Consider the following 17,658-nt stretch of genomic DNA (forward strand, 5'->3'; position numbering starts at 1 on the left):
TTAAGTCCCTTTCTCCCTCTCTCCATCCCTCCTTTTCCCTCCCTCGGTATTACTTTGTCTTTCATCTCAGCCCTTTCCCAGTCCCTCTTTTTGATTTTCTCTTTTCTTCCATCTCTCCCCCACTCCCTGCCTTCTTGTCTGTGTCTTGTCCCCTGGCCCCAAATGCCACTGATCCACACCAAGCACCGTCCTGTTGACTTTGGTGGGGATTTGCCTTTAAAGCGAACCGTTTTCCAACTCCCACAGCCCAGGCGTGCAGGGATCCCATTAAGCCTCAGAGCGCAACAGGAACTTCCTTGCACTTTATACTGCATGTCTCCCTTATGTGCTCCGGGAATGGGAGTCGATGTGGAGTGCAATGCGTTGGGGTCCCCTGGGGCCAGACAGCAGAAAGGCTGGTAGTGGACTTGGTTTCCTTTGAACACCAGAGGGTGCTGCAAGACTGTGAGAGCCAGAGAAGTATTCATCTCTGAGCTTCAAGGGAAAGCAGCAGACAGTAGCGTTTCAAGGTGGAACTACCCCAGCACTTAGGAGCATGTGGGAATGGGGCAGTCCCCAGCTCAGCGCTGGATTTGTCAGTCTGCCGGCTTTTACCCTATGTCAAGAAAGCTGAGGCCAAATCACTTATCTGGCCCCCAGAGTCCTCAGATAACCACTTGGGATGCTCTGCTGGGCAGAGGCAGGGGGCTGTGGAGCCCAGGCAGGCTCTGGTGCTATGTAGGTGCTCTCTATTCACCCCTGAGCTTGGTGGGAGGGGGCTGCTGTGGTGGGCTGGGGTTGAGGGGCTGTTGTGTGTATAGCTCATGCAGGCAGGCCTCTGTGTATGCATACACACCACTATTATGTCTTATTTTTACCACGAAAAAAATAGGCCAGAATCATCATCCTCAAAAATAGGCCAGAATCATTTTCAAGAGGAGACTGGACAGTCACCTCGCTGGGGTCGCTTGACCCCAGTTGTCTTCCTGCCTAGTACGGAGGGGCCGGGCCCGATGATCTGCAAGGTCCCTACCAGCCCCTTACAATCTATGACTCTGAAAAATAAGCACTAGAAAATGAATAAGCGCCCTGAATTCTAGCCCAGGCATCACACTTTGGTCCCGGCAATTCCCCTCCCCCTGGAAATCGGGAGGGTCTCATGATGTCGGTGCAGTTTCTCTGCTTTTCCCTGGGTGCAAGTGGTGTTGCATGGGTCTTGATGCTGTCCCAGGCTCTCTGGCATTCAGGCTGCCATGGTAGGTATATTGGAGCAGGACACAAGCCTGAGTTCATTAAGCCTTTTTCCCCCCTACAAGGTTTGCTGAAGGAGCCTGAAGGGACTTGCTGTGAGGGGCCATCGCTGCCCTGTCTCTGCCGCCCAGGAATGGTCCAGGACCGTTCGGTGGAGCTCTCAACACGCTTCAGGGGCTCAGCTGTGTCTTTTGCTGCGAGGGGAGCATGCGATGAGGCCTGACCAGGGCGGGAGGATGCTTAGGACCCAGGGGAAGCAGCTTCTCTTGCTTCATTTCAAGGAGATCCTCCCCTCCCTGCACAGAACTTCTCAGGTGTCCCTGCTCTGAGCTCTCTCCTCCTCCCTCACACCCGGCTTCCCTGGAGCTCCTGTGCAAGCCCATGCCCATCCTTTAAACCATCCCCAGGCACCTGCCTCCCTGATGAGCTCGCCAGGGGACAGCTTGGCACCATGAACGACCAGTACCACCGAGCCGCCCGGGACGGCTACCTGGACCTTCTAAAGGAGGCCACCAAGAAAGACCTCAACTCGCCCGACGAGGATGGCATGACCCCAACTCTCTGGGCCGCTTACCACGGCAATCTGGACGCTCTGCGGCTGATCGTTAGCAGAGGGTAAGTGCTGCTGCCTGCCCTGTGCTCTTCCCAGTATTGAGTTTGCAGCCGGGTGAAATCCCATCTCCCCCCTCCTCACCGGGTCAGGAAAGCTGTGGGTGCCGTGAGACTGACGGCCCTTGCCGTGTGCGTGAGTCCGCCTCTCCCGTCCTTCCCTCCATGCTAACCCTTTTGGAGTGAGTCGGTTTGTCTGATCCAGCCTATGGGATTTCTAAGTTTACTCCTCCCTGAAACATTTAGGTGCCTGGAAGGAGGGAAGTCATCAGTTAACCCTGCATTAAGTTGGGGGCAGTGTCGGCTCACACGTGGGGCGCTATGCTTACCCTGTGTCCTGATCAACCGTTCCTCAGCAACACCTAGACAAGCCCCCTCGCGTCACCTCCAGCCCCTGCTAGGCTACCCCAGTCCTCAGCTACTTGCTAACTCAGCCAGTGCACCGCTGAATCTGCAACACAGCTGCAATCCCATGCCTCCCCGTCTGCCCCAATGCACCTGGCACCTGGTTTGCAAAGCTGCTGGGAATCCAGCGTCCCAGTCCCAACCCTCCCCTGAGCAGGTGCTGGACCTAAGCAGGATTTGAATGCAGACCCTGCAGCTACTGCCTCAGGTCGTGGTCCAGGCACTTCTCTGACCTTTCGAATGAAACAAACAAAAAAAGACCTCGCTTTTTTGTTAAAAAGAAATGCTTGTGTAAGGAGAGGGCAGACACTAATGGCAGTGGGTGATGTTTGCTCATCCCAAGCTGGTGATCAAATGTGTGGCCTGTCTGGGACACAGCCTGGGTTGGAGTTTGGAGCAAGGAGAAACTCTAGGCTTCCAAGTCTTTTCCTTAGTAGATTTCTTTTATCAATGTATCCCCAGTGATGGGTGCTTGTGGTTAATGCCAACCTCTTCCTCATTATTCTTAGTCTGAAAGGGGCATCGGTTGAAAAAGGGTCCTGCCATTGCAAACCTGGGTGCAGGGGATGGGGAAGAGGATTGGTTGTTAGAGTGGGCTGTTGAAATGTGCTGTGGTAAAGGAAAAAGAGGCCTTTCTTGGGGAGTTTATCAGCTGTGGGAGGAGAGGCCGGGGAATGGAGGAGTTGAGGAGGGAGAGATGACTACAGAGGGAGAAGCAGTGAAATCACTGGTTCCCGTTAACCAGCCCAATCGATTGCCTTCAGGCTTCGCTTCCTCTGGAGATCAATCCCAGGTCAACTGGAGGAAGGAAAAGCAGGAAGTTTCTGGGAAATGGGGTGTCTTAGTTGGGCTAAGGACCAGCTTGGTGATAAGGGTGTGGGAGAGAAGGGGTATCTTCTGCTTCAGAGGAGGAGGCTCATTTAGGATCAGGAGTGATCCAGGGGCTTGTACTAACCATAGACAGATGTGCTGACTGCAGATTTTATGCGTGGTCCCCAAGAGCTCTGCTAACAAGCCTCCAGCCTGCCTGGGAATGGGTGTTCCCAGGGTCTAGATGGTTTGAGGTGCGAGTCCTCACGCAGGGCTCCTAAAGCACCTTGGTTCCAGACCTGAGATGCCTCTAACCCCAAGGCACTGCTCAGTTTTGCTAATACACCACAGTCCTGAGCTATATCCCAGGCCTCAGTGGTCCTCAGACAGGTGCTGCTCAGTTTGATGGAGGGTCTGGGGAACGCAGCAAAGTGTGGAGTGGGTTTGGGAACGTACCTCCATTTTTTTCTGGGTGGATACGAGGCCAAATTCTCGCCCTCAGCACTGACTTCAGTGGGAGCTGCGGCTGGAGGAAAAATTTGATCTAGTTTTGCCAGCCTGTCTTTATAGCAGGCTTGCGACCCTTGGATGAAAGGTGTTGAATATGAACGTCAAACGATTTTCCCTGTGAGCCGATGCAGTCAGTGCCTACGTCTCCAGGACCAGAGTTGGTGTGTGGTGGGTGACACTGGTGGGAGGTAACAGGGGTGTGTCTGCTCCATGGGGCCTTGCCTGCGGTGTTCAGGATCACTGAAGGGATACATTTTCATTCCTGAAGAGCATGTGCTCTTTGCTGCAGTCCAAGGGGCTCCAGACACTATACTGAGCTTGGCAACGATTAGAGACTTTGAATGCCTAAGAAGAGATGCTTCAAGAACCTGATTCTCCGAGGTGCTTTGTGAACAACAGGCTTCTTCCCTCCTGACTAATCAGTTCTGTATCTCTTAGCCGATTCCCTTTCCCTTTTCAGTGCTGCTCTCGTGAGGCCTGGCCCAGCTGCCGCTAAAGTCAATTGAATAAATGCCCTCTGACTTCCTCTCGGCTCTCCACCTTCAAGGACTTTTCCAGAAGGCCAGTGATTAATGCTGCATGGAGAGAAGAGCAAAACATATTTGCATGTTGCTCCATTTCCCAGCTGCATCCACTACTGCCCAGTTATTGGATTTGCTCCCAGCTCCGCCAAGGCTCTTCACACATCTCCTGCCAGGCCACTGCCAGATCCCATGCCCACGATCTTCAGCCCAAACTAGCAGCATCTCCTGACATTTCATTTCTGCCTCCCCACCTCTCAGGCGCATTTGCCAATGCACCTCACAGTTCCCCCAACAGCTCACTTCCATCGCCCGCTGCCTTTTTAACGCCAGATCTCCCCAGGGCCCTGACTTTCAGCCTGCCAGTCAGACAGATGCTGGGATTTCTGGAGAAGGGCCCCTTTTATAAATTCAAATGGGAATCAAAGGTCCCAGCACAAAACCCTCTTGTGCAGCTCGAGTGGTGTCCAATTAACAGTGTAATCTATGTTTGCTGCTGACAGGGAAAATAGCATGGGGAAGAGCCAGTGCCCTTTTCGTGACTGATGGCATGAGCAAATCTTTTGTCAGTCTGGCTGTAGGATGTGTTTTCATCAAGGCATTTGTCAGAGAGGGATGACCTATACTCAAATGCTTCAGTAAACCAGAGCAGAGTTCATAGAGACCACAGAGGTGGCCTTCTCACAACCTAGGCTGGGGTGGGGGGGCAACATTTTTTGGCAGAGGTGCTACAAACTAAGCCCCACACCCTCCCTGAGTGCCCTCCAACCCCGTCCCTTGCCCAATCTGCAGCTGTACTCCCTGCTTCCTCCCTGATCAGCTGTGTGCCATACTGATATCTCTACTGATATCAAAGCTGAGCTGTATTTCTCCTCGCTCCACTCCCAAATGTTGCTCTTCCTCCCAGCCCCAGAGGTCCATGACCAGGATCTGGTGGTGAGTGCCTGTGTTAGCACATCTGGCTGCTGCTTGCAAGCTGGGAAGTGGGGAGCACACAGAGCCAAGCCAGCAAGTCACAGAGCTAGAGAGACAGATGATGCCAGAGAAGGGAATGCACTTGTTAGCAGCGTGGGCTTTTGGGCAGAGAGGGGAGTTTCTGAGGCCACAGGCTATACGCAGGTGCCACTTATGGCCATGTGGGCTCAGTGATTGCTGTGGGGTTACCCCTGGGGACCTTGCAGCATGGTCAGTTGTGCCCTTTTTTTCACCCTATTAAATATCATGAATCTTCTGCCTTGCCAGCTGTTCACTAATCACATGAATACGGAGGGCTCATAAAACATAGTCAGTCCAGTTGTGAACTTACTCTTTAGCCTGGGCCCTATGGACCTGTCTGACACCATCATATTTTGTTAGTAATATATCTCCTATGGCCGGGTCTCCTTGAAGGGCAGCGAGGGGGTGTTTTACAGAGCGTGGCCATGTTCTAAGGCTCGGCATCTAAGCCATCTCCAGCCTTTCGACACGTCTCTGAGTCATGGTAAGCCCTTGGATAGGATACATAGCTTGTCTACTGGCAGGAGCTGTGCAGATGGGGGTTGAATTAGGGTCTGAATCGATTTATTTTTATTGTAACAGGTATCAGCCTCTTCCACATCTGCTTTGATCAACCATTATGACAGTCATCACTGGGGTGGGTGGCTTCATAATGGCTGATCAATGGTTGTCCGGCAGCCATACCCAGCCACCTCCTGAACTGCAATAGGAAGAACCAAAAACATCCTATTCCCAATAACTTCTCTCCTTTAGCCCCCAGCCTCTTTTTTCTTTCTCATCTCTCTGTCCCATGCATGCATGCACCGCCTGCCCCCACCCCCGGAATATTTCATAACAGCTCATCTCCAGCATCTGCTTCACTGGGCACAAGTGAGCCCAGATGAGGTGTTCAGGGTAGCCGGCCTGGTACAGTTTGAGGGAAAAGTATTTCCCTCTCTACTCAGGTCAGGGAAACCACTCTGGAGCCCCAAAAGCGACAAGCTATAGCTGCAATAGTTCAGATACCTACCGGCATTTATCTTAAGGGGATGTTGGGACATCACAGTAAGAGCCAATTCAGTTTTTTTGAACCCATAGGGTCCCCCCCACCCCGAGAAACTGGAGAAAAAAATTGACGACTTTAAAAGACTTCAGAATCTCACAAAAATTCTGATGTTTTGCACTGGCATTTTTAACACAAACATGAGGGAAATCCTGTTGTCAAAGAAGTAAAGTTTTTAATAACCACTTTGGGGGAGCACGTCACTAAAAAGGCAGTGAATATTTTTCAAAAAATGGGTTATCTTCAAACCCTTTTAAATGGAAACAGCATTGAAGTGTCAAAACCCTCCGTGACTATGTTCACTTTCAGCCAGCCTAAGTCACATTTGAAAAGGCGACTCAGATGACAAAGTCTCACTGGGCCATTTGAAAATGTTATCCTTTGTCCTAATTAGCAAAAAAAGGAATGATAAGCTGTGTTCAAATGTCCCAAGGACTTTGGTTTTAAAGCAGTGTCTAGTGTCTGACCCTAGAGCAAGCAGAAATCTGAACTTTGGGGCAGTGTCACATTTGCCTCCCGTGGGAAGAGGGGAATTTAGGGGGACTGGTCAGGACTGGGGCATCAAGGGGCAGTGGACACCCTTTGCCAGTGCTGGGTAAGCAGTCTGGAGCGATGGTACTGGCACACGGACAAGTCCAGTAAATGGGCTTCTCTTTGTGCCCAGTGAAGCGGGTGCTGGAGATGAGCTGTTATGAAATATTTGGGGGGGGGCGGTGCATGCGTGCATGGGACAGAGAGATGAGAAAGAGAAAAGAGGCAGGGGGCTAAAGGAGAGAAGCTATTGGGAATAGGGTGTTTTTGCTTCTTCCTATTGCAGTTCAGGAGGTGGCTGGGTATGGCTGCAGGACAAGTTCAACGCTTGCAGAGCCGTGTCAGTGCCACGGCATGGATCTGTCAGGGCACCCTGTCACATGTTATAACTTGGTTAGGGTTTGCCTCTGCGGATGGGAGCAGACCACATTAAACATAAAGATGCATGTTAAGGGAACCCTGCTATGCGCTGGACTTTTTTCTGGGTTGCAATATGGTTTCCTGAACAGGGTTATGAGACATTCCTGTCTACATAGGTGAAGCCAAGCACTGTGACACCAAAGCTGAAGCACTGCCATGTGGGGACCTGCTGCTCCAATGCAGTAACTTCAATAGTATTGATAGGCCTTGGACATATGCATGTCTGCTATCCCATCATTTGTCAGGTTCTTAATCTCTGCAACTCTTAGGGACCCAGGATCTTCTTCGTGGACTGGGATGTCCTACAGGATATCTTCAGGACATTCAGGCATTGTAGAGGGATTCAGGAGACCTGGGTTATGGTCCTGGCTCTGCCACACACTGCTTGTGTGCCTTGGGCAATTCATTTCACCTCTCTGCACTTCATTTTTCTCACCTGTAACCTGAGCAGAATAAATTTACCCACCTCCCAAGGGTGCTGGGAGAGATTACTTCGTGCATGTGAGGTGGTCAGGTATCACAAGGATGGGAACTGGAGAGAGGAGCTCCTGTAGATATCTTGTGCAATGTGGGCAAGGCAAGGGACCCTGCAACTGTGAAGCCGAGATGGGGAGGGATGAGGAGGAATCAGCTGTCGGTGGGAAAGACGGTGCTAGTCACAGCTATCGACAGCTCCCCTGAGTAACGGGCATCAGCTCAGCTCAGAGAAAAGGGATAATGAAGCAGTTTTATTGCCATGGGGAGGGTCTGCGAGTCGGAGGAGCAGAGATTTCACAACCACCAGAGATACGTGCCTGTCCCTCTGTGCTGCAGTTGGGTGGATGGCGGGGAGGGGGGGACAGGGCTTATATAAAAAACCTTTTTCTTTCTCCTGACTGGGTTCTCATGAGGGAAAGGGACTTAATTAACATGACGGGAAAGGGGAGGCAAATTGGCATTTAGAGCCACAGCTTCAGAGAGACAATCGTTCTTCTGTGTGGGAACGACGCCTTTGTGAAGAAGGGTGGCTGTATCGGGAACTGGGCCGGCGTCATCTTAATGGAGAGAGCAAAGGGCTGGGCAAGGGGGCTGGCGCAGGGACAAGGACTTCTGTCCAATGGGGAGGAGAGAGGTTTGGAGGAGCTTTATAGAGGGGCTTTTCTGTGCCTATAGTGCCTCCCTCCGCCTGGTGTGCATCTACCTGTCGCTTGGTGCTGGGACCACAGGAGTCCCAGGATCTCGTCTCGCCTCTGCCTGTAACTTGGCCTGTGTCACTTCACTTCCCTTACTGTCAAATGGGGCCAATAATGCCCTTTTGAGATTACTGGTCAGAGGGGCCCTTCTGATGTTCTGCAGACAGCTCCCCGGGGTCGCACCACCAGCCAGCCTGGAGACGGCAACTGGTGCAGAAGGGGTCAGATTTTCAAAAGTGAGTTAGGAGCCTAAGTCCCATTTTAAAAAGAGGGCTAGGCACTAAGGAAATGGTGCCCCTTTGACTTGTGATGGGCCATTGGTGCCTACTTTCCCAAGCTGCTTTTGCGAGCGGGTGTCGGGCTCCCAAGTCACTTAGGCATTTTTGCAGATTTGACCTTGCTCCTATCAGAATGGCTTTTCAGTAAACAGATTCCCCTTCCTCCCCAAAATATTAAGTTTTGCCAGACATTGAAACCCTAAAACTCAGTGGAAATGAGGGGAAAAAAATTGCCCCTCCTCAAAATTGGGTACGGGAAGAAAAATAATTTCCCAGCTAGCTCTTTGGAGCAACCTGTGTTCTTCCTGCCCTGGAGTAGATGAGAATGGGTAGCAGAGAGGCAAAAGGATCCGTATAATTTTCTAAGGTATTTGCTCCCTGCAAGGTTTTAATTTGCCCAGTTTATCTCCAGCCCAGTGCAGAGATAGCACCAGCAATTTGCCATCAGTGGCAGTCGGGGTTTGAATACAGGGCTTCCTGGGTTGGATTATCCCTTTAATGGGCCCTAGGCAAACAAACTTGTGGGCCCCTACTTAATACTGTATATTTATATTACTGTTTCACTCAATAATTGTAATATGTAAAATAAGCACAACTGGGCCCCTTGGCCTATGTGTTAATCCGGCCATGGGCTGGGAATGCTCTGTGTAGGGACAGCATGCAGTACGGCTGGGTGCTGCTCAGTGACTGGTGTTCACAAATAGCGACTAGTAACATCCCAGCCGCCTGCTGAACTACAGCTTTGGGAAAAGAAAGGCCTGGAGATGGGGTTAAGCTTCCAAACCCTGGTCCAAACCTCCCTTCAAATTTGGACAAAGCCCTGGATTTAATGCAGAGGAATGTAACATCTTATTCTAGATCCCAATTTCAAGAGCCCGAGGTTGACTCCAGTTGCACTGCAGAGAGTTTTGCTCTCTCCAGTTATTCAAAGGATTCATTATTATCCTTTTTGCAACATCCAGGATTATGACAGGCATTTTATAGGATAGAAGGATACTTTCTGCACCTCAAAGAGCTTAGCAATTAAGGTCCCAATCACTTGAAGCAGTCAAGCCAATCCACAGATTTCTAAGGGAGTTTTCATGAGCTGCACATGAGGGACACACATCAGTGTTTGGGCCCTAATTATAGACAGGATGATGGGAGAAGCAGAGAATAACAGACAGAAGGAGGGGATGGAGGGAAGGAGGCTGAGCGTCCCAGCGATGTGATGACAGTGGGGTGACTCAGTGTTTGTGTATGTCCATTGAAGGGGGTTCAATTAATAATCATTACTCTTGTTGACTCGCCACTTGAACATTTTTTGAATCAGAAAAGTGCTTCACTATATAAATACTTACTACCTGCTATTAGAACATGGTCTTCATTTACTGGACTGGCATTAAATATCTCACATGCCATATCCTTGAGGCATGGTTTTGCCCTGAGAAGTGACTCCTGACTAAGACCTGCCTGTGAACACTCCTGTTTTTTTAAATCTCTCATCACCTCCTGACCAAATGCATCCTCTTTACAAGGACTGGTGCCTCCGATTTTTTCCATGCATTGTTACTGCCTCCAGGAACAATTTATGGGGCCAAAAATAACCAGAGGTCTGGTCTTGTAATGTTTTGGGTGGTGGCTCTGTGTTATTTCTGACAATAATCCTGAGATGGCTGGGTCTTGTTTTGTTCCTTCCCAGTCAGTGGCCTACTGAGATAGCACAAAGAATAAGGATGCATAATCCCAAATAGCAGCACCTGTGTGAGCCAAGCACCATGGGCTCAAGAATACCCCCACACAGTCCAAAGCATGTGTACCAGAGACATGGGATCAGATGCACCCAACGCCTAGCAGTTTTGTTGGGAACAGGAGTTCTGTTCTGGGTCCAGAGCTAAGTCACAGTCCTACATAACATGCTGGTCCATCACATCCTGCCCTCCAACAGATGCATGCACAGATGTACGTGCCCGATTCTGCCACACGTGTGTTCACTCTGGACAAACATCAACAAACAGCCGTTCACACACCTGTAAGCCCACTGCCAGCGCCGGCAGTTACAGTTTCACTGGCTCTTTAATCCAACCCAATAAATAATTTACTCCTCTCTTGCAATTCATCAAATATTTATCTTCCCCATGAATTTCCCAGCCTGGATATGTCACCACGAGGGTAGAGGGAACTGGGTGGAGCTAGCAGGGGAGTTACCTGTTGCCGGAGCTCAGCATTGCTATAGTACCTAGGAAGCTGGCAGCCCGGATGAGACCTCCCTTCACTTCTAACTATTAGGTGGACAGATGCCTGGTGTCTAGCGCTCTCCTTGCTATTCTTTTTTTCTCCAGGATCTTCCTGGATCTTTTTTTGAAGCCTGAGGTTTCTGGGTGCAGAGATTTTGCAGTATTGGATCCTGTGATTTTTTAGTGAGGAATGAGAAGATATTGCAAAGCCTTGTGAGTTAGGATTGGGTTTTTGCAAAAGCAGGGGCAATACTAGCCCAGGCTTCAGTGAGGAGACAGGCATGGAGGTTACAGAGTAAGACCTTGATCCAGTGTAGCTTAAAGAAATGAAAAGAGAAGCTGTTGGGAATGGCGCATGGGGGTTGCCTGCCTGCTCCTCTGGCAGCAGTCCCAGCCCCAGCCAGCAGCAGCGATAAAAAAAGGCACCCAGATGTGAAGTTCACAGTGATCACGGTCTTAGCCCCTCTGCACAAGTGTCATTGCCCTGTTTCATTCACTTATAGCCAGGAGGCATTTCAGAAAGTGGGTATCAGAGTATTGCAGTCCCCTACTGTCCTGGGAGCAATTGCCCTGCAGTAGTGCTGCTTGCTGTCTTTGCTTCTTTGGACACGTGATGAGCAAGAGAGGCTTGTTGTCGGATACTGATGCTGGGTTCATTTCTTTGACTCATACACACAAGTGCATGGCTGGTGCTAGGATGGGCGTAACTGTGTCTCTCTTTTCAGCAGGTCACAAATACAGGGTGATAATTAGGAGCTTGGCTATTCTCAAGTGCATTTTCTCCAGGACCAGATCCTGGCTTTCAGGGAGGCTGCTAAACTGGCCAGTCCCTTGGTGACTAGCAGTAGCCTCCTGGGACATCACTGCAGGTTGCGCTAATCACATTAGTTGAGTCTCTGGCCTGGAGAAGCGTGGAAACCTAATCTCCACTTTCTTTGAAACTGGATTCTTTGGATGTGCAAATACCAACTTGCTCTGAGCTGTGCAATTGAAAACCAAACTTGCTAAGGTGAAAAGAAATGAAGTTTCAAACCCAACAAGCTTGGTCTTATTCACTGGAATGATGCCCCCAGTACAGAGGTGAGGCATCAAATTAGTTCATATAAATGTGCAAAGGGTGGTGAAACAGTTGATGTGGCTGAAGATGACTGCTTTGTGTGGTCTCCGTTCCAGCATGATGGGACCCTGTGACAACAGATGCTGTAAAAGTGTACGCAGAGTATGGGGTATCGCTTCATATAATATGAATACAGACGGGCTTGAATCAAAGCCTAGAGGCTGAATATCATCAGAGTCTGGGGACATTTGAGGTGTGAATCTGTGCCTGAATTTTGCAAATGGCTTTTACTGTGGGCCCCACAAGTATGCGGAAACCAACATCACCTCCCCTTGCCAATTCTGGGTCGTTTGAGAGCTCCCGTTTTGCAGCTCAAGTCCTTGTCCATCATGAAGAGACAATGGGGGGTTGATGAGCATGGCCTTTGGGTGCTGAATGCAGACAATAGGAATTGCTGTGGATTTGTGAGTTAAGCACGTGAGTTTGATGTGCGCAATGCCTCTCCACAGGCCTTATAGGTTGCGATGTAGAGGCTGTAGTAAGGGGTGGGTTGCTTATATCAGGTGGAAGAAGAGTTTGGGGTATATCTTCCTGCATGAATGTGCTATCTCCTTGCTCCATAAACATCTCTTTAGACCCCCCATGTGACTGCATGGTAGGGCCAGCCAGACCCCCTGTGCACTAACTGTTTCTTCCAAATATTGCTTTAGGGGTGATCCAGACAAATGCGACATCTGGGGGAACACTCCTCTTCACTTAGCAGCAGCCAACGGCCATCTGAATTGCCTCTCATTCTTGATCTCTTTTGGGGCCAACATCTGGTGCCTAGACAATGACTACCATACGCCACTAGACATGGCTGCCATGAAGGGGCACATGGAGTGCGTGCGTTACCTGGACTCCATCGCTGCCAAGCAGAGCAGCCTCAACCCCAAGCTAGTGAGCAAGCTGAAGGATAAGGCCTTCCGGGATGCGGAGAAGAGGATCAAGGACTGCCTTAAGCTGCAGAAGAAGCACCATGAGCGGATGGAGAAGAGATACAAGAAGGAGATGTCTGACAACTCGGACACCATGAGCTTCTCCAGCTATTCGAGCAGCACCCTCAGCAGAAAGTTCCAGCACATGTCCATGATGACGTCCCTGCCATACTCCCAAGCCACCATCCATGGCACAACCAAGGGGAAGACCAAAATTCAGAAGAAGCTGGAGAAGAAGAAGCAGGTGGACGGGACATTTAAGATCTATGAGGACGGGAGAAAGAGTGTGAGGTCCTTGTCAGGCCTGCAGCTGGGAAACGATGTCATGTTTGTGAAGCAAGGCACCTATGCCAGTCCGAAGGAGTGGACCAGGCGCAATATCCGAGACATGTTTCTGTCGGATGAAGACACTGTCTCCCGTGCCATAAGCGACCCAGGTTTGCACATGGACTCGGCCCACTCTGAGGTCAGCACCGATTCTGGCCATGACTCCTTGTTCAACCGGCCAGGGCTTGGCACCATGGTGTTCAGGAGGAACTATGTCAGTGGTGGGCTCTTTGGGATTGGCCGGGAGGAGGCTGGCATGTTGGGTGAGGGCAATGGGGATGGGGTAGGTGTCAAACTGAGGAGCCGCCTGCAGCGCTCGCCAAGTCTCAATGACAGTATCGGCAGTGCCAACAGCCTGCAGGAGAGGAACGAGGAGGAGCTGCCCTGGGACGATGTGTCACTGGGCCTGGATGACGACGAACCTGATACCAGTCCCCTGGAGACTTTCCTGGCTTCCCTGCACATGTCTGAGTTCATCTCCATCCTGAAGAAGGAGAAGATCGACCTGGATGCCCTCATGCTGTGCTCAGAAAATGACCTGAAGAGCATCAACATCCCAATGGGACCCAGGAAAAAGATCATAGATGCTGTCCATAGGAGGAGGCAGACACTGGAGATGCCAGATGTCATTGAAGACACGGATTTGTAAGTAGAACATGTCCTGCCCTGTGGCCGTAGAGCAATATGCCCCTTAGCATGTGGAGACGTAGATAAATTAAGGGCTTAGGTATGTTCTCAACATACTGTCCATGGGAAGAGCCAGGCGCTTAGCCAAGCTCAGTGCTGCTTTGCATGTCCGCTGGGCATGAATCTGCCAACCCGGAGAGACGGCAAGTGGTAGCACTGCAGTCCAGGCTGATTCATGTCCTAGGGCAGCGGGGACGGGAGCTGATGTTCTTGCTGTTCCACAGCCTGAACAAACTCAGCCTGCTTCAAGGCCTCGGTTTTACTGAGCACTCAGGAATGAGATTGTCCAAATCACTCAGCTTTTGCCCAACACTGTTTCCAGTGCGGTCATGTGGAGATGTGCCACTGGGAGAAGAGTAAAGCCAACACTGAGGGCTTTTAGACGGTCCCTTCTCAAACGCTCCGGTTCTTATTCAGACCTTTTGGGTTTGCAAAATTGAGCTGGGAATGTTATACCGCCTCAGCATTTGTGTCCCTGGAATTAGGAAGGATGATGGAAATGTATGGAAACAAGCGGAGGAAGTTCTCTGGGTTTATTTCTGAAAGGTTTTATTCAAGGTCAGGATGAACACTTGAGTAATTTGTTTTTGTTTTATGCAAACCTATTTGTATATTTTTGGAAGAAGCATAAATAACCGCTAAATTCACAGGCTGGGACCTTGACCTGGGTTTCTGAAAGGCCCTGCTATGATCTGGCTAACGGATTTTCTCTTTCCCTTTGCAGATAGCAGTTTTTATGAGCAAGAAACAAAACCAGTTCTAAGTTGCCAGAAAACACAACCCAGTGATGCTTCCACTGGGACACCTGAAAGCCACAGCCTAGACCCACCCTTCCCAGCTGCCTGCCTGCTTCCCCAGTCTGCTCCCTGCCCGTGGGACTCTCCCAGACAGGCTCATCTTTGACACGGGACCTGCTGGACCCTCCGTCTTCGTCAGGAGGAGCTGCCGTCACTTGTTTGTTAGAGGAGTGACAAGAACGTGCAACTCTGGTCGGTAAAACTGAGTGACACGGGAGGAGAACACGTGAGGAGTGCCGTGGACAACCGGGCAGAACCCGGTCATACGTGGCCTGCTGTAGGGAGCCGGAGGGGTTGGGTGCTTGAAAGAGAGGAACGGGGAGCCAAAATTTAGTTTCCAATCCTGGCTCTGCTGTTCACAGTTTTGGAAACATCATTTGAAGCCACAGTTCCACATGGGACTGCTGTGTTTGGTATCTCGTGTTTAGGGTGCCTGGTAGGAGACATCTCAAGTTGGGTTTTCATGGCTCTGTGGCTTTGTTTTCCTTCTAGAGCTGTAGGTGTTCAGCACCTCCAGGAGCGGGCCCTTGATATCTCAAGGGGGGCACCCAAAAATAAAGGCTCCCCTAGCCAGTGTCCCTCTGTGCCTCAGTTTCCAAAGGAGGTAGCACCCCTGTCCCCTCTTGCTGGAGTGTGGTGAAGCCTACGTCACTCATGTCGTTGAGATCCTCATCTGGAAGCCTCCACTCCCATGCAAATGACAGGGACTGTTTTTGATAGAGATGGATCCCAGCAGATCTCAGAGTCCCCACCCAGCTATGAGTTTCTTTGCACTGGGCTGGACCCCACCCTCTCTCTCGACATCTCCTTTACTCCAGCGAGGACAGGTGGGTTGGTACCCCCACAGCATGCTCCTGAGGGGAAGGTGGTGACTTTTCACCCTTAGGGACCCGTACAGGGCTGTTACGTGACTTGTAGGATATAGGGATACGGTAGTAACCCAAAAGCCATCGGCAAGCACCACGGAGTTTTAGTTGCTGTCACAACTGGATCAATGGAAAGATTTATTCAGGCATTCACATAAGTGATTTGTGCTGTGGAGCATCTTCTGTTGGCCTACAGAAATGCAGCCTCATTGCATACGTGCTGCTGCTTTGACTGACTTCTGGACACTTCTAAAGCACTGAATCCAGGGAGCACCACGCGAGGGTCCACAAACTATGGAAAGGGATACTACCATATTCCTATGCACTACATGACCCTTGCTCTGCTATCTGTGGCTGTGCCTGAAAATGCCATCTCCATGCATATGGGACTTCTAGGAATGAATCACAGCAGGACAGAAATGAGTGGCCAAAATTGCCCCCCACCCATTTTCCAAAGGGGAAACCCTTCCTAATTCTTTCATCGTGCTCATACTATAACCCCTTTGGGTTTGTATCTCTGTATGCTTAATTATTGCCTCCCTAATTACCCCAGGCTGTATAGAATTGTAAAGTTAGGAAAGGAAAGGTGGGAAAGGACTTGAGTCCAACCCACTGCATGGATGTGGGATTTACCGTTCCCCCCAACCATCCCAGACAAGTACCTATTTAGTCCTCCACCTCCAGTGAAAAAAGAGTCCATGACTTCCCTAGACAGCTCGCTTCATTGCCCTGTCATAGTTGTGTGGGGACATATGCCCACAGTTCCCTCTGCAGTCGGTGGGTGATGCTATGGGGTGATCTGATCAGTCCCCAGCAGACGGAGGCTCTTGTATTCAGCAAAGAATATAAGCATATGTTGAAGCCTGGTTGACTTCAGTTGAACTGAAAAGCGTGCAGAAGGCTGAAGGCATGCTTTGCTGTGTAGACATGGCCCAAATATGTGCTTAAAGGCTTTGCTGGATTGAGGCCGAAGGAGGGAGGAATGCCAAGTGGGCTGCCTGCCCCTCAAAGCCTTGCTCTTACAGGGCTTGAGCCAAAGTCCACTGTAGGCAGTGAAAACAGTTGCACTGACCCCCAGGGACTTTGGAGCAAGCTACCAGGAGAGCAGTGAAGGGCAGAGCAGTCTACCAGGGCTCTGGCCTTGGAGGGCAAACAAGGGTATGGGGAAATAACTCCAGCCCAGGCCTGGATCCTTACTGGAGGGGGTTGGGTGGTTGATTCAGGTCAACCGTTGGCAAACCTGCCTGAAATCAATGATCTAAAGCAGCAATGGGTCTGGCTGGAACCACAGAGCCGGAGGCCCAGCAGGCTTTGAGCAGGGCTTTGAAATCACTGCCCAGAATTAGCTCTGGTCTTCTCAAGCCAGGCCTGTGAGAATGGGGCCGTCTGTAGGATCCAACCAGCCTGGGCAAGGCCTAATCTCCATTAAGGGCTAGCCCCAGCCGGTGGATCCTAACGCTGAAGTGAATGGCAGGGACTCGGGCTCAATTCCCCCATACAGGGAGCTTGTCCCTGTCCACTGTGCAAAGACTGGAGAGGCGCCCCTCCCTACCACTGCTTCCACTCCACCTGCTCTCTCATGCCAGACCTTTCCCGCGCCAGGCATGTTTCCCGTGATTAAATGTATATATATAAAACTTCTGAGCTATGCGGGCATTGTTGTACGCGTCTCCTACCTGTAAAAGTACCACGTTGTTTACTGCTTATTTATTAGAGATCATGAAACCCAGCTTCCCCCTGGACCTGCCTGACTGATTACATGGGTTTTTTTTTATAAGGGAAACCCGGTCTCTGCTGTCACTTCCTAGGCTCAGGTTTGAACACATACGCTACTGGGGTGTGGGGGATTTGGGCTTCTTTTGCTTTCAAAGGAAAGGTGGGGATGGGCGGGGGTGAGGCAGCTACTGGTGACAGATCATCCCATCCATGAGCATATTCATTCTTGCCATTAGCTGAACTCAGCTTTCGGGTTGCTTCTAGGGCCCAGCTCTCTGCCCCTGCTACACACTCCTTTAGTGGCTCTCTGTCCTCCTCCGGAAGCAACAGAGAGAAAATTCCCCCCCACCTTTCCCGTCCCCTTCCTGGCTTTTGATCCAGCCTCTTCATCTCCCTGTTCTTTCTGCTTTCTCATGCTGATGTCCGCACATGTGCATCCAGCTATATTTGTCCATGGCACTGGTTTATTAACTAACCTCAGGGCAGATGAC

At 50.6% G+C, this 17,658-nt stretch overlaps 1 protein-coding gene across 1 annotated transcript; it reads left to right on the forward strand.

Moving 5' to 3' along the window:
• Window positions 1-1,681: 1,681 nt before the first annotated feature.
• Window positions 1,682-13,750, forward strand: USH1G (USH1 protein network component sans). Its single transcript, XM_090060486.1, has 2 exons — window positions 1,682-1,845; window positions 12,508-13,750. Exons 1-2 carry the CDS (start codon window positions 1,682-1,684, stop codon window positions 13,748-13,750), a joined length of 1,407 nt encoding a protein of 468 aa, XP_089916612.1.
• The last annotated feature ends 3,908 nt before the right edge of the window (window positions 13,751-17,658 follow it).

The sequence above is a fragment of the Crocodylus siamensis genome, chromosome 8 (assembly GCF_052110815.1).
Source record: "Crocodylus siamensis isolate JL-2025a chromosome 8, ASM5211081v1, whole genome shotgun sequence".
NCBI lineage: Eukaryota > Metazoa > Chordata > Crocodylia > Crocodylidae > Crocodylus > Crocodylus siamensis.

What these genes read in the sequence shown, in the direction of transcription:
- USH1G (XM_090060486.1), top strand. Translation starts at nt 1,682, where the DNA reads ATGAACGACCAGTACCACCGAGCCGCCCGGGACGGCTACCTGGACCTT. An exon ending in CGGCTGATCGTTAGCAGAGG is followed by an intron (nt 1,846 to 12,507) that starts GTAAGTGCTGCT and finishes ATATTGCTTTAG; the next exon opens with GGGTGATCCAGACAAATGCG.